General features: G+C 42.2%; 1 protein-coding gene and 1 long non-coding RNA gene across 9 annotated transcripts in view; both read left to right on the plus strand.

Annotated features, from left to right (window-relative positions):
• The window catches only part of LOC132462987 (NACHT, LRR and PYD domains-containing protein 12-like), a 123,534-nt gene that overhangs the window by 81,128 nt on the left and 28,408 nt on the right, over positions 1-13,998 (plus strand). For 3 of the 8 annotated variants that reach the window (XM_060058821.1, XM_060058836.1, XM_060058853.1), the window contains 4 exons: positions 229-402; positions 551-724; positions 1,989-2,162; positions 2,985-3,158. The exons of 2 other annotated variants lie outside the window; for them this stretch is intronic. In XM_060058821.1, coding sequence (XP_059914804.1) covers positions 229-402; positions 551-724; positions 1,989-2,162; positions 2,985-3,158 — 696 coding nt within the window. The remainder of the gene's footprint in view (positions 1-228; positions 403-550; positions 725-1,988; positions 2,163-2,984; positions 3,159-13,998) is intronic. 3 more of the 8 variants (XM_060058826.1, XM_060058843.1, XM_060058862.1) reach the window with 1 other exon arrangement.
• Positions 5,086-5,768, plus strand: LOC132463312 (uncharacterized). The gene is made up of 2 exons (XR_009527007.1): positions 5,086-5,366; positions 5,498-5,768. It is a non-coding gene; the product is annotated as an uncharacterized LOC132463312 (long non-coding RNA).

Consider the following 13,998-nt stretch of genomic DNA (forward strand, 5'->3'; position numbering starts at 1 on the left):
AAAGGTAATACTATACGGCAAAATTCCAAGCACATATTTTCAATATTCAATATTTTCTGCCAAATAATTATTTGAGATTTAAGGATCTAATGTATTGACGAGTTAAATTAACAAAACAATTCTAGTTAAAGATTTTTCCAGAATTCCTTTATTTTTCTTAAAAGTAAAGGAGCTATTATTATTATTTGAATCACAGTTCCTAACATGTTCTGTTTATTTTGTGTGAAGGCTGAATGACTGTCTTCTGTCAGAGAGATGCTGTGAAGCTCTGGCCTCAGTTCTCAGCTCCAGCGCCTCTAGTCTGAGAGAGCTGGACCTGAGTACCAATGATCTGCAGGATTCAGGAGTGAAATTGCTCTCTTCTGGACTGGGGAGTCCACACTGTACACTGGAAACTCTCAGGTCAGTTTTACTAAATGTGCAAACGATTAACAAGAATGTGAACAACGCGCCACTGACTTTAAACCAGGTATTTCCTGGTTTGTGGCGGAATTGTTTAATAGCTCACTATCGCTCAGTTCCCAACATGTTCTGTTTATTTTGTGTTAAGGCTGAATGGCTGTCAGCTGTCAGAGAGATGCTGTGAAGCTCTGGCCTCAGTTCTCAGCTCCAACTCCTCTAGTCTGAGGGAGCTGGACCTTAGTATCAATGATCTGCAGGATTCAGGAGTGAAGCTGCTCTCTGCTGGACTGGGGAGTCCACACTGTACATTGGAAACTCTCAGGTCAGTTTTACTCAATGGTCAAACAGTTGCACCACATGTTCCGGTAACACTTTATAACAAGGTGCCATAATAAATAGCAAACTAGTCATTACCTAAACCCTTTGTTAATATTTGTTAATTGTTACTAAAATATCTATTTGGCAAGTTAATCTGGTCTTTTTCACTGACCACAGAGTGTCGCTGGTAAGGGTTAGGGTTAGGGTCGTGTGTTAGGGATAGGGCCTTGTGTTAGGGTTAGAGCCGTGTGTTAGGGTTAGGGTTAGGGCAGTGTGTTAGGGTTAGGGTCGCGTGTTAGGGTTAGGGTTAGGGCAGTGTGTTAGGGTTAGGGTCGCGTGTTAGGGTTCGGGTTAGGGCAGTGTGTTAGGGTTAGGGCCGTGTGTTATGGTTGGTGGTTAGGGTAAGGGCCGTGTGTTAGGGTTGGGTTAGGGTTATGCAACCAACTAATATTTAATTAATGATGAAAGAACTATTAACTTGTGCCAAATATAATTTTAGTAACAATACCGAATATTAACAAAGGGTTAGGTAATGACTAATTTGCTATTAATTATCGCACCTTATTACAGAGTGTTACCCATGTTCCATAGCAGCGGAAAGTTATATAATTCAACTTATAATGACGACATTATTACTTTGATATCATTGAAAATGTTACACCTTGTTGTTTAATTGGATATTCTAATACATCCATGCTTGCAACTTTTCAATTATGAATGTAAACATGAACACAAAATAGAATCATAGTGCAGGGGACGGTGATAGTTAAAAGCAGGCTGAAATACACGGGCTTACCTTTTTTGAAAGCCTAAACTTCAATCCGCCAATTCCTTCTCAACCATGGCCGAGATATCCACCACTACGAGTCTTTATTTGTTGTGGAAGTACCAGAGATGTCGAAGAACCAAGCGCATTAGTTTAGGATTCATAATATCATCCGGAGGAGCACACTTTTTTTTTGCCGTGATATTATATATTGTATTATGTAGATATTATACAGACATAGAGCTCTGTGAATCCGCAAACAGATTCCTTCTCTTTCTCCTCCATGTTGCGGTTCACTCTGACTTCAGGGAGTGAACGCTGATTGGCTGTCATGACCAAGCATCAAGAGAAATCCACAAATATAAATCATTTTACACCCAATATTCAATAAAAATAAGCATCTTACATGGATTAAACATTCTAATTAAAGATTTGAACACAATTCCTTTACTATGTTATTTTAATCACAATTCCTAACATGTTCTGTTTATTTTGTGTGAAGGCTGTATGGCTGTCGTCTGTCAGAGAGATGCTGTGAAGCTCTGGCCTCAGTGCTCATCTCCAACTCCTCTAGTCTGAGAGAGCTGGATCTGAGTACCAATGATCTGCAGGATTCAGGAGTGAGGCTGCTCTCTGCTGGACTGGGGAGTCCACTATGTGCACTGGAAACTCTCAGGTCAGTTGCACTAAACTCCTCTCCTATAATGTACCGGGACTTTGTTTTGCTCGGGTTAAGAGCGAAGAGTCTATCGTGTCACGACCCAGAGCCCGTACAGGCATACAACGTTTATGGCGGAAATATACTGACAAAAGTCATGGGGCAAAAAACGAACACATCCCTGAACACAAATCATCATTGTAAACAATGTAACTGCACTATCGCTCAGTAGTTCTCTGATCCCGAGACCGATAACTACGCCCACACCAAAAGTGGCGAGAATGTTCGGGCCGCGTGTTGGCGCAAGTATAATCACGCAAACTTCAAAAAACTTGCCTCAGTGTGGGAGGCTTACCTCTTGTGAACACCAAAGTAGACATCCGCCAATTGATTCTCCACCATTGCCGAGATAATCACCAGAGCAAGTCTTTACTTGTTTTGGAAGTAGCAGAGAAGTAGGAGCACACAGCTTTTGGCCATGATATTATATATTACATTATATAGATATTATTTTACATTATATAGATATAGGGCTCCGGGAGTCCGCAAACGACAACAATCACTTTCTCCGCCTTGTTGCGCTTCTATTTAGACATCAGGGAGTGAGTGCTCATAGGCTGTCCCGACCAAGCATCAAGCAGAATTTGCAAATATTAAACATTTTACACCCAATATTGAATAAAAATAAGGATCTAGTGTATTGATTAGTTACATTATTAAAACATTATTTTAAAATATTTCTAATCAAAGAATTACACAATTCCTTTATTATGTTTAAATTAAAAGAGGTATGTAATTCTAATCACATATCCTGACACGTTGTTTTTATTTTGTGTGAAGGCTGAAAGGCTGTCATCTGTCAGAGAGATGCTGTGAAGCTCTGGCCTCAGTTCTCAGCTCCAACTCCTATAGTCTGAGAGAACTGGACCTGAGTACCAATAATCTGCAGGATTCAGGAGTGAAGCTGCTCTCTGCTGGACTGGGGAGTCCCCACTGTACACTGGAAACTCTCAGGTCAGGTTTGCTCAATGTGCAAACAGTTAAACAACAAGTTCCATATCAGAGGACTTCTGACAGATTCACATCCAGAAAACTGATCATTTCGTGTGCGTGTGTGTGTGTGTGTGTGTGTGTGTGTGTGTGTGTGTGTGTGTGTGTGTGTGTGTGTGTGTGTGTGTGTGTGTGTGTGTGTGTGTGTGTGTGTGTGTGTGTGTGGGTGTAGCTTATCTGGCTGCCTGGTCACTCAGGAAGGCTGTGCCTCTCTGACCTCAGCTCTGAGCTCCAACCCCTCCCATCTGAGAGCGCTGGACCTGAGCTACAATCACCCAGGAGACTCAGGAGCTACGCTGCTCTCTGCTGGACTGGAGGATCCACGTTGGAGACTTGAAACTCTCAGGTATGGAGAGGACAGCTCACCTCTCAGGGACAATGTCTTGTACTAGGATTCATCCAGCTAATGGATGTTCTGGTTTGAAAACACAGCTTCACATGTTGTGTAGAAAGTGATAAGACAGCAGATGATGATGGTGAATGTTTCAACATGCTGCTCTCACTTTGTTTCCCCCCCAGTGTGGAGCACGGTGGAGTGTTGAGGCTGAAACCAGCTCCACAGAGGTGTAAGTGGAGTTTGATTCATCACAACACAAGTTAACTATTGAGAAATATGGAAAGTCCATCCACACAGCAGGAGGTGAAGACAGTTTCAAATGTGTACTAGGAGCACCCCCCCCCGTCAACAATCGCTCCGAACCCCCCCCCCCCCCCCCCCCCCACACTACCTCGCAACGCCCCTGACTAGGAGCATATGCTCTTCATGCTGAATATTTCGATCTACGGTATAATATGTGTTCGATAGTTCATATTGCCAAAGTACATGCAGTTTGTACGTAAACATGTTTCAATGTTCTGTCTGGGACAGCCACTCGCACACACATTGGCTTTGCTATTAACTTTAATTATCTAAAAGTCAGGGCACACTACTCAACTATAGTTCCATATGATATTATTTTGTCTTTCTATGTTAATGTTTATAGAGTAGATAGCACGTGGAAAATGACAGGAATAAGAAGTATGCAAGACAACAGTACTAGTGATGATGATGATGATGATGATGATGATGATGATGATGATGATGAAGAATGGTTCAGCAGCTCATCCTGTCCTGTTCTCCGTCAGATGCCTGTGAACTCACACTGGACCCAAACACAGCCCACAGACAACTCTCTCTGTCTGAGGACAACAGAAAGGTGACAGTGGTTGGAGAGGACCAGTCGTATCCTGATCACCCAGAGAGGTCGGACTTCCAATACCAGGTGTTGTGTAGAGAGGCTCTGACTGGCCACTGTTACTGGGAGGCAGAGTGGGAAGGAGATGTTCGTATTGGAGTGACATCCAGACGAAGCACAAGGAGAGGAGAGGGTGTTAAATCTTTAGATGAAGATGGTTACTTTGCCTACTTCAGTCATAGGACAGACGCTGGCTCTAACAGAGTAGGACTGTATCTGGACCGATCCGCTGGCACTCTAACATGCTACAGATATTACCCAGATGTAGGAGGTTCCTTTGACATACTGCCAGATATCAGCATCCATAACATCTTTACCCAGGAGGTTCTCTACACTGCGTTTGGGTTATTGAGTTATGGTGCCTCAGTGTCTCTGTGTCGGTTGTAGCCAAACACACACATGCATATATCAACCCACACATACACAGGCAAACAGACTAACACATTTCTATAACACACCTAACTATACACACACATATATGAATACATACACTACACAAACATATATGAATACACATACAAACACACACATATATGAATGCACAGGTGCACATTCATATATTCCCCAAGCACACACACACACACACACACACACACACACACACACACACACACACACACACACACACACACACACACACACACACACACAACACAGGGTTTTGATGATTTAAATACATGCACTCAACTATACTCCAAATGCTTTTATTGAGCTTGGAAAGTTGACCAATGTTTTTATTGAGCTTGTGAAAGTTGATCTTGATAAACAATCAAAGAAAGAGAACTTCTCTAGCTTAGTAGGCTAAGTAGGTTTGGAAAGACTTCTTTTCTAATGTAAAATGTATCTAAAATACTGATTGATGGTAAATCCAAACATGTTTATGCTACAATATTTTATATTTTTTCCGGGATTAACAGTTAACAGGGCTGTGATATCAGTTTATATTTTGATAGTTTATAATTCGACTACTAAATGCTCCGTAGTTGTGTATGTGTATTTGTTGTTTGTATGTTACTGTGTCTGTATGCAAGCTGCTCAAACAAATTGCCCCTAGTGGGATAATTAAAGTTGTATTGTATTGTAAGCCTAACATGATTTTAAGTAGATTAAATATTATATTAAAAATATCTATGGGAAATCTTATTGTGAATGGTCAATATCATCTGTTGAGATCAACACAGCAGTAGAACATGTTCAGTTATTAAAGATATGTGCACACCTGTTTATTATTAGTAGTAATGTTCTTCTGTTGTTTTACTCCTTGTGTTTATTGTGTACGTGTAAGGGACTATTTTTCTGTTGTACTGCTAATAAAGGATACTGATAATGAACAACTAAATGGATAAACTGACGTTCAATTTACACTTTAAGGTTGGGGGTTCACTATATAAAAAGGACAGAGGCTTCGTCTGCACAGCATTAATAATCAGGATACCAGCAAGTGCATTTTGACATCAGACTCATACGCCCGATGAGGGACAGAATATGGAGAGAATTCTAGAAAAGACCCAACAGGAATCAGACCCCAGCTTCTGCTCTCCAGAGATGAGCCCTGCAGGGCGGCTGATACACCACCTCCCCCGTCTAACCCTGAGCTTCCATGTTGAAGCACACAGAGGTCAGTGTTTGAGGCGGTGGTGCTGAGCTGAAGAAGAAGGAACCTCTACTTCTTTGCCTGGGTGTGTGTGCGAGAGGGACCATGCAGGCCACCGTATCACAGAATGAGACCAGAAGCTGTTCCATGAAGATTCTCAAAGTCATGCAACAATTTTAACCTTTTTGTTTGTAGTACGGTAAGCCTATTCTTGGTAAGCTTATAAAAGCAATGAGCTTGAATCCGAAAATGACGTGTCTATTGAATAAGTTTGACCTTTTACTTACAAAAGGGAACAAAGGTGTGAAAAGAAATAAGGGAGAAATAAACAGTTTGAGGACTCCCAGAGTCCGCAAACGGCAACAATCCCTTTCTCCTCCATGTCGCGGTTCAGTCTTGACTTCAGGGAGGCAAAGCCAAAGTTCCTTTCCCCCAATTCCGTCTCCACCGTGGCCGAGAACACCCCCACTTTGCGTCTTTACTCAAGCTTGTGTTTTTATATTGCGTGTTGTTGCTAAGCGACGTCACCGTCTTTGCGGACAAATTATTTCTCTGCTGATCAACACTACAAATGGCCAAAATACTTTTATCTCCCCCCCCCCCCCCTTAAATAAATACTATGGCAGAATTATTATTATCATTATTCTCATTCAACTTGAACTTGTGTTTTTACAGTAGAGTGGTAGAGGGATGACGTATGTTGGCCAACCCGGAAGTGAGCGTCGCCCTGGATTCCCTCGACAAAAAGCCAACGGGTTTTGCCATTGGATTTTGGATTATTATAAATTGAAACAATTTATTAAATAAATATTTGTGAGATGTCATTACTCATTTGTGAGATGAGTTTGCTTCTTATTTATGTCGAGTATACACCCCTACTGTCCACAAGCATCCCCCCATATGGATTTGGAGAATTGTTGCCACGTCCCAGTGGTGGAGGTATCAAATATATGAAAGGGCATTCAATTATACTATAATGATCAATTAGGAGGCCGTAGCCCTAAAGGAAGTGATGCAATAGGTGACTGAGGGTCAACATTTGAGAACCCCTTTTATCAAAGGGGGTCTCAAAGGACTCATACGCTTCAACAGCGGCTGCAGCAGAAGTGTTGAGACGAAAGATGGTAAAGACATTTATAGAATATTCCCATTCACGTGATTCTTCGCACGACCTGCAGGTTGGAGAGACTGAAATAACCCCCAAAATGAGTAATAATGTAAAAGCAGCCAAGTCCCACAAATTGCTTGAACTATTTATTTCATGCCATTGTTTCGTTGATATGCATTATTGAAAAGTTTCAAGCATATGGATTTAATGCAATATCCACAGTTCAAAATGGTACCATGAAATGTCTTGTTTATTGAATTAACCAGTTCATTTCTCTTTTGTGAAAGTCACCAAAAGTCGAAAAAAGTTAAACGCAAGGTCACAGGCCAACAGTGGAGCTGTGTTGGGAACCAGCAGCCAAGAGCTTCCATGGAAACTATCTACCCATGTTAAATAGATTTAGTTGGCAGTTCCTTTTCTGCCCATTCTTTTTTAACTTGTGGAAGCACTTTGCAGTACTGGGAGACACCATTTCTAACGGCAATGGAGCTAGATTCTAAAAATATCAAATGATGCCCAAAGCAAATACCTTTAACCCATATTTGTGTTTTATCAAATTAAAAAATTTCAGAGTTTCATTGACTACAAATTGAGCAGAAATATTTTGCATACAAATCTTTAAATAGTTTACCCACATTAAGAAAAATACTTTTGTTAATTTTTTTATTAGTGAAGCCACAAGTTTTGCACATTATCCAAACAGAATACCTGAAATGTTGATATTTCAGCCCTTTCGGGTTAAAACAAGAGAAAAGGACAACCTAACAAGAGTGAAAAGTTTGGGTTAGGTGACCTATAGTTCAAAGATTTCCCTGGTCAGGTAGACTAAATAAAAGTGTATTCCCAATTGCTCCAGGACATTCGTGTAATTTACTTGTGAGCTCTCCCTCAAGCCTAGAGAGACATCAGTGTTGAACCACCAACTGAAAGAGGGTATTTGCCATTAGTATGAGTGACAACATTTCATCGCTATTAATTTAGTTCATTATATTTAGCCGATTTCAATAGACTTTTCTAGCAGGTGAGGCTGTGAAAGAACTAAATATGGAGCAACTACAAAAAGTAAATTTGCAGCATGACCAAATTATACAAAAAGTATAGGAACTGTTCTAGCAGATATGTTTTAGAAGTCTCTTTTGATAGGCAGGGAATAATTGTCTTTGTCAGCCTGTAGTCATGCCATCAAATCTGTTGGGCAAAGTACCGCTACTGATTAATCCAGTAGACTCACCAGTCAAGTCCCCCTAGTTAGAAAATGGAAGAAACCCAGTTAGTCATGTTATTTATTCTGTTCCAAATGAACACTAATACTTTCCACATATTGTGATCCAAGTTACTGGCTGCAGTCTTGGGTTTTATAGTTCTATATGAATAGATTCAATTTACTAAACTATTAATCATGCTTCAGAAGAATTAACCTTTCTTGGATGGCAGATCTACCACAAGCCTCCATTGCCACAACCTCCAGATGGCTTACGACCTACGGCAACTCCTCGACTACTGCAAGCCAACAAATTGGCTCTTGCACACCAGACACGCATTTTGCTTTATTTTAGGTTTTCAAGCATCTTAAAATACCCAAATCACTCCAATACACAAGTCAGCTAATGGCCTACAAGGAAATGCTGAAGCTAGTGTTAGTGATGGCGATAGAAATGGACAAGCTTGCGTGTACAAATATGCAACTAGAATTGCAAGGTTCACAACCCAGTTGCAAAAGTGGTCACAACCGTTGGATTGTAAGCAAGGGTAAAAAAAAAAACTTCCCACAAACTAGTCAACATGGTCAATTGAAAGCCTGTACAAAACGACCCTGGAATAGTCAAATGCAGCTTTACTGCGGATGAATTAAGCCAAATTGCATAAACATCCAATGGTAAACAGTATACAAATGCAATCAAGGTTGCACTCACACTAGGCCATCTGGCCGTGACCGTCGCATGGCCACGGTAGGCTCTTGTACATACGCCATCACGTCGCTAGCATGCAAACAATTCTACCAAACCTTAACCAACTAGTGAAAAATGGAACAAAACTTTAGCACACACCCAGTGACTAATCACCTTGTCCAGGGGTGTTCCAACATGGTTTACCAGAGGGCCTTGTGGACTTAAAGTAAGCCACACATTTGACAGAGACAGCACGGAATGACGTTAAACTAAGCTAATCTACAGGTTACTAGTGCTAGTGCAATTACATGAGCATTTTGCACAATATTTGTACTCCAATGCTACGTAAAGCAGGCTTCTTCAGAAACCCGTAGCTTGCTACATTGAAGGGCAACTCTAACAGACCAAGACCGAAAGATGGCTCTGGAAGCCACTACGGCCCACGCAGCAGATTACTGCGTGGACCGTGGTGGCTTCCAGATCAACCCTTCGGTGGACCATTCATACACATGTATTCCGAGGATGTTTTGAAGACACTGGAGTCGCATTGCACTAGATTCCTTTGAAGACTAAGTTGGTATGGGGGGGCCCAAAGGGGGCCCCCCCATAGATCTTGTCAGTCATCTTACACCTGTTAAGAAAAACACACACACATCAAAAGATACAAATCAGCAAAGCTAGGTTAACAAACAGCGCCAACATGCATGTCAAGGTGCAAAGAGCAGGGATACTGATGGCTTGTGTCTGAGGAGACAGCCCAAAAACGTCAACAATTAATAAAGGAAAATAACTTTTACTCACTGCAATATTTGTCTGGGCTGTTCAGTCAAATGCCCACAAAAACAAACACGCAACAACGCATACTTTCAGTTTGTATAAAGTGAAAATAGTGATCTGCAATCTGCAATCTAGATCGAAAACTTTCAACCCTCACTAAACTGAACCTCGATTGACACAGGCCGATGCGAAAAGTAAACCAAACCCATTGTGTCCACCTTTAATAAAGGGGTGCCTGACAGGTGATCTCAATTAAGAGCTAATCAGAAAGAACACACTGAAGGGGCCATGAGTGAGACGTTCTTCTTCTTCTTCTTCTATTTGGTTTTATTGGTGGTTGGCAAACAAACATGTGCATTACCGCCACCTACTGGTTTCTTTATGCATCTTTATTTACTATTGTGACCCTGAGTTACCCGGATTTCATATTTTCTTTATCAAATTTGTTTCTTTTAAATATCCAAATACGTGCCTATAGCATCTTTCTCCTGACATTTTCCTTAATATATTCTCTAACTCATATCTTTCTTTAATTTCTGCCAACTTATCCTGCATTTGTCGTCTCTCTACTTCATACTTTCTACAAATGTTCATTACATGATCTACAGTTTCCGGCGTGGTGCCGGCTCCTTTTGACCTTTTGACCCCCGACTTCAAAAACGTGGCCATAGGCCAGCTGTGAAATTTTAATACCTTATTCTAGGGCCTAACTGGGACCTCCGCTTCGAAACTTGGCCCGGTCGGACCCCGAGGGCCGGAAGGGGGGGCCCTTCCTGCCCGAAACTTGGCCCGGTCAGACCCCGAGGGCAGGCCCCCCCTTCCTGCCCTCGGGGTCCGACCGGGCCAAGTTTCGAAGCGGAGGTCCCAGTTAGGCCCTAGAATAAGGTATTAAAATTTGAGGGCGGTAGGACCTTCCTATCTCAAAAACTGTTTTTCCACAATATTCTGAACCATTAGGTCTTGCAGGCTACACTTCTGAGGGGCTTTGTCCAAATGACACTCCATTTGGGAAAACTTTTTTTCTCTAAGGGCTAGAACTCCAAATCTCGGATATGTCGTTCACGGGGCCCCGGGAAATGTGTGTAAACATTTTAGCATCCCTAGCTATCTCGAAAAGGTCGGCAAAGGGGCGTGACCTCCAACAGTACAGTAAATGTACATAAGACAGAGGTTAGTTTCTAGTCCCCATTTTTTGTGGGATGGAGGTGTACATTTGTGGCTAAAGGTGTGTAGACACAGCTGGCCTGTGGCCACGTTTTTGAAGTCGGGGGTCAAAAGGAGCCGGCACCACGCCGCTTATGATAACAAAAAGTTAATGTGTGTTTCTCTCATAACTTTTTGTCATTATTAAAGAGAGGCCTGATTCTCAGATATGCATGTTGGATGGCTAGGGTGTAGGTCTGGGAAGAACTTCAGGCCAAAATCTTGCAAGCGAGCCGCTGGGTGAGTTGCAACGAGATGGAGCACTTGCTGAGTCATTTCCTGTAGTGCTGGAGCCACAGGTTGAAGCGTATGCGTCCTTTGAGACCCCCTTTGATATATAAGAGACCCTATACAGCTTACTTAAATGTTGTCGACTCAGTCACCTATTGCATCACTTCCTTTAGGGCTTCGGCCTCCTAATTGATCATTGTAGTAGGCTATAATTGAATGCCCTCTTTCATATATATATGATACCTCCACCACTGGGACGTGGCAACAATTCTCCAAATCCATATGGGGAGGGGGGGATGCTTGTGGACAGTAGGGGTTTACCCTAGACATAAATAGGAAGTAAAATCAGGAGAAGGAATGACCTCTCACAAATATTTATTGAATAAATTGTTTCAAATAACCCTCCCTCATTATATCAATGAGCTTGGTGTTTTGCTTACAAAAATTAGTTATAGAAGAAGTCTAAACTGCAGAAAATAAACACATCCAAGCTGCCTTTTAAGGATACCTTGGAATATCTGTCTATTTTTCAACCATCGGACCCTAGTTTACGACAAAAACAACCCAATTGACGGCAGCTCCTTTGCCGCGTGGTTTTTAGAGCCACGAGTATCAGAGGGGGCGGTCGATAGCAACCACCATAGCAACCATGACGGTCAAGTGACTGGATTCAGCCCCGTTGAAAAAAATAGAATACCTCCCTACACACTCAGTAGTAGCTTAATGATATTTAAATTATTATGACCATGAAGTCTTTATTTGTATGGGTTTACATTTCGTTCTGTGTAGCATGGAAAAATCGGAGAAACACTCCCATTCAGAATGCATTGGTTTACATTTCGTTCTTTGGAGGACAGTTATTTTTTATTTATTTATTTATTTTCAGTTTTTGTGGAGGTGCTTCAAAGATGCTAATTTTTCTGCAATAATCCAAAATCCAATGAAAAAACCCGTTGGCTTTTTGTCAAGGGAAACCCAGGTCGACGCTCACTTCCGGGTTTGCCAACATACGTCATCCCTCCACCACTATATACTGTAAAAACACATGTTCAAGTTGAATGATAATGCATGAATCTATTCATGCTATTCATGACAATTATTTTGGCCATGGTGGATCCAGATCTGCTCCGGAGCATTTCTGCACCTCGGGCAACAGCGCAGGGTTGCCAGGTCCTGCCTGCAAAAAACGTCCTGCCCACATACCGTTCAAAATCCACCCAAAATGTCCGAGAAGCAGCCCAAGTTGTTGTTTTAGCAGCGAAATGCATTGTGTGCGTGCGTGCGTGCGTGCGTGCGTGCGTGTGTGTGTGTGTGTGTGTGTGTGCTTAGCACGCTATTTTATGTTGAAATGCGACGTAATCCAGTGTTCACGAAAACGTACACTGTCAACGTATGCTTTTGGCTACTGGGTTGGCTCTCAGATAAACGGGTTTCTAACAAGATGATATTTTAGCGTCACAGGGTTTGGGAGGAAGGTACGGGCCTTCTGAGAGGGGGTTCCGGGGGTTTCCTTCCGGGCGGGAGTTTTGGTTGTTGTAGTTTTCCGGTGGAGCTGTGCCTGCCTGTCCGATTGTGGAATCCAATAAACCTGCTATCAAGCTTACTTCGCTCAATACCTCGCCTGTGGTTATTACAATATCATTAAAAGTTACATAAAGTAACGGTTTAATAACACAAACGCAGGAAACACGTGAGCTGCTAGTTTAGCGAAAGCAGCGTCCCATAGCAACCTGACGTCGTTGAAACATGCGAGCGAGACGATTAAATCTTCCTAATAACTATAAAACTAAAGATCAGACACAATCACTGACTGAAGATTATGCAAGTAAAAAGTACATTTCTCGCTAGAAATGTCATTAGAAACACGTTTAATGGTGTATCTGTCCTAAAATATTGCATTTCCCATTCAGATAATAACGATTAATATGGCTACGCGCGTCCCGAGCAACCACGAGCGTCCACGAGCGGCCCCGAGACTTCAGAATGTCGTTATTTGCATGACCGCTAGAGGCGCTACATTTTGATACGCTCCAGTGGGTCGTAATTTGGGGCGGTACAAACGACCTATGCGGTCGTATTTTCTAGGAGGACAGGCTGTGTGTGTGTGTGTGTGTGTGTGTGTGTGTGTGTGTGTGTGTGTGTGTGTGTGTGTGTGTGTGTGTGTGTGTGTGTGTGTGTGTGTGTGTGTGTGTGTGTGTGTGTGTGTGTGTGTGTGTGTGTGTGTGTGTGTGTGTGTGTGTGTGTGTGTGTGTGTGTGTGTGTGTGTGTGTGTGTGTGTGTGTGTGTGTGTGTGTTATCAAAACAAGTGACAATTCTTCTATGGCCAGCTACAGCCCATCTCTGGAGGACTCTCATGGGATCCAGGGGAATTTTTCTATGCACATTCATTAGAGCAAGGCCAGAAAGCTTCTCATGCCCCATACTGGATCTTAACCAGGTTTTGAGGCGGCGTAGAGCCGAAAAAGACCTCTCACGCGAGCATGTGGTCACTGGCAATGTGAGGTAAATGCAAAGGATGCATTTAATATTAGAATAAAAATGCCTCTATGTTGCTGCTTCGCGGTAATCCTCTTCTTCGTTGGGGTAACACCAATGGTGCTGGCCATCTTCAATGCTTGCTTACACATGGCAGTGAATCTCTCATCACTTCAGCCATTTTCCTTCCTTCATCATAGGCACAAATTATATCCACATCTGGAGACTCAAGTCGCATTGTCAAAAGCAGTATATATGCCACCTAGTGGTGGACCAGCGGATGAACACGTAT

This window comes from Gadus macrocephalus, chromosome 1 (assembly GCF_031168955.1).
Source record: "Gadus macrocephalus chromosome 1, ASM3116895v1".
Classification (NCBI taxonomy): Eukaryota; Metazoa; Chordata; class Actinopteri; order Gadiformes; family Gadidae; genus Gadus; species Gadus macrocephalus.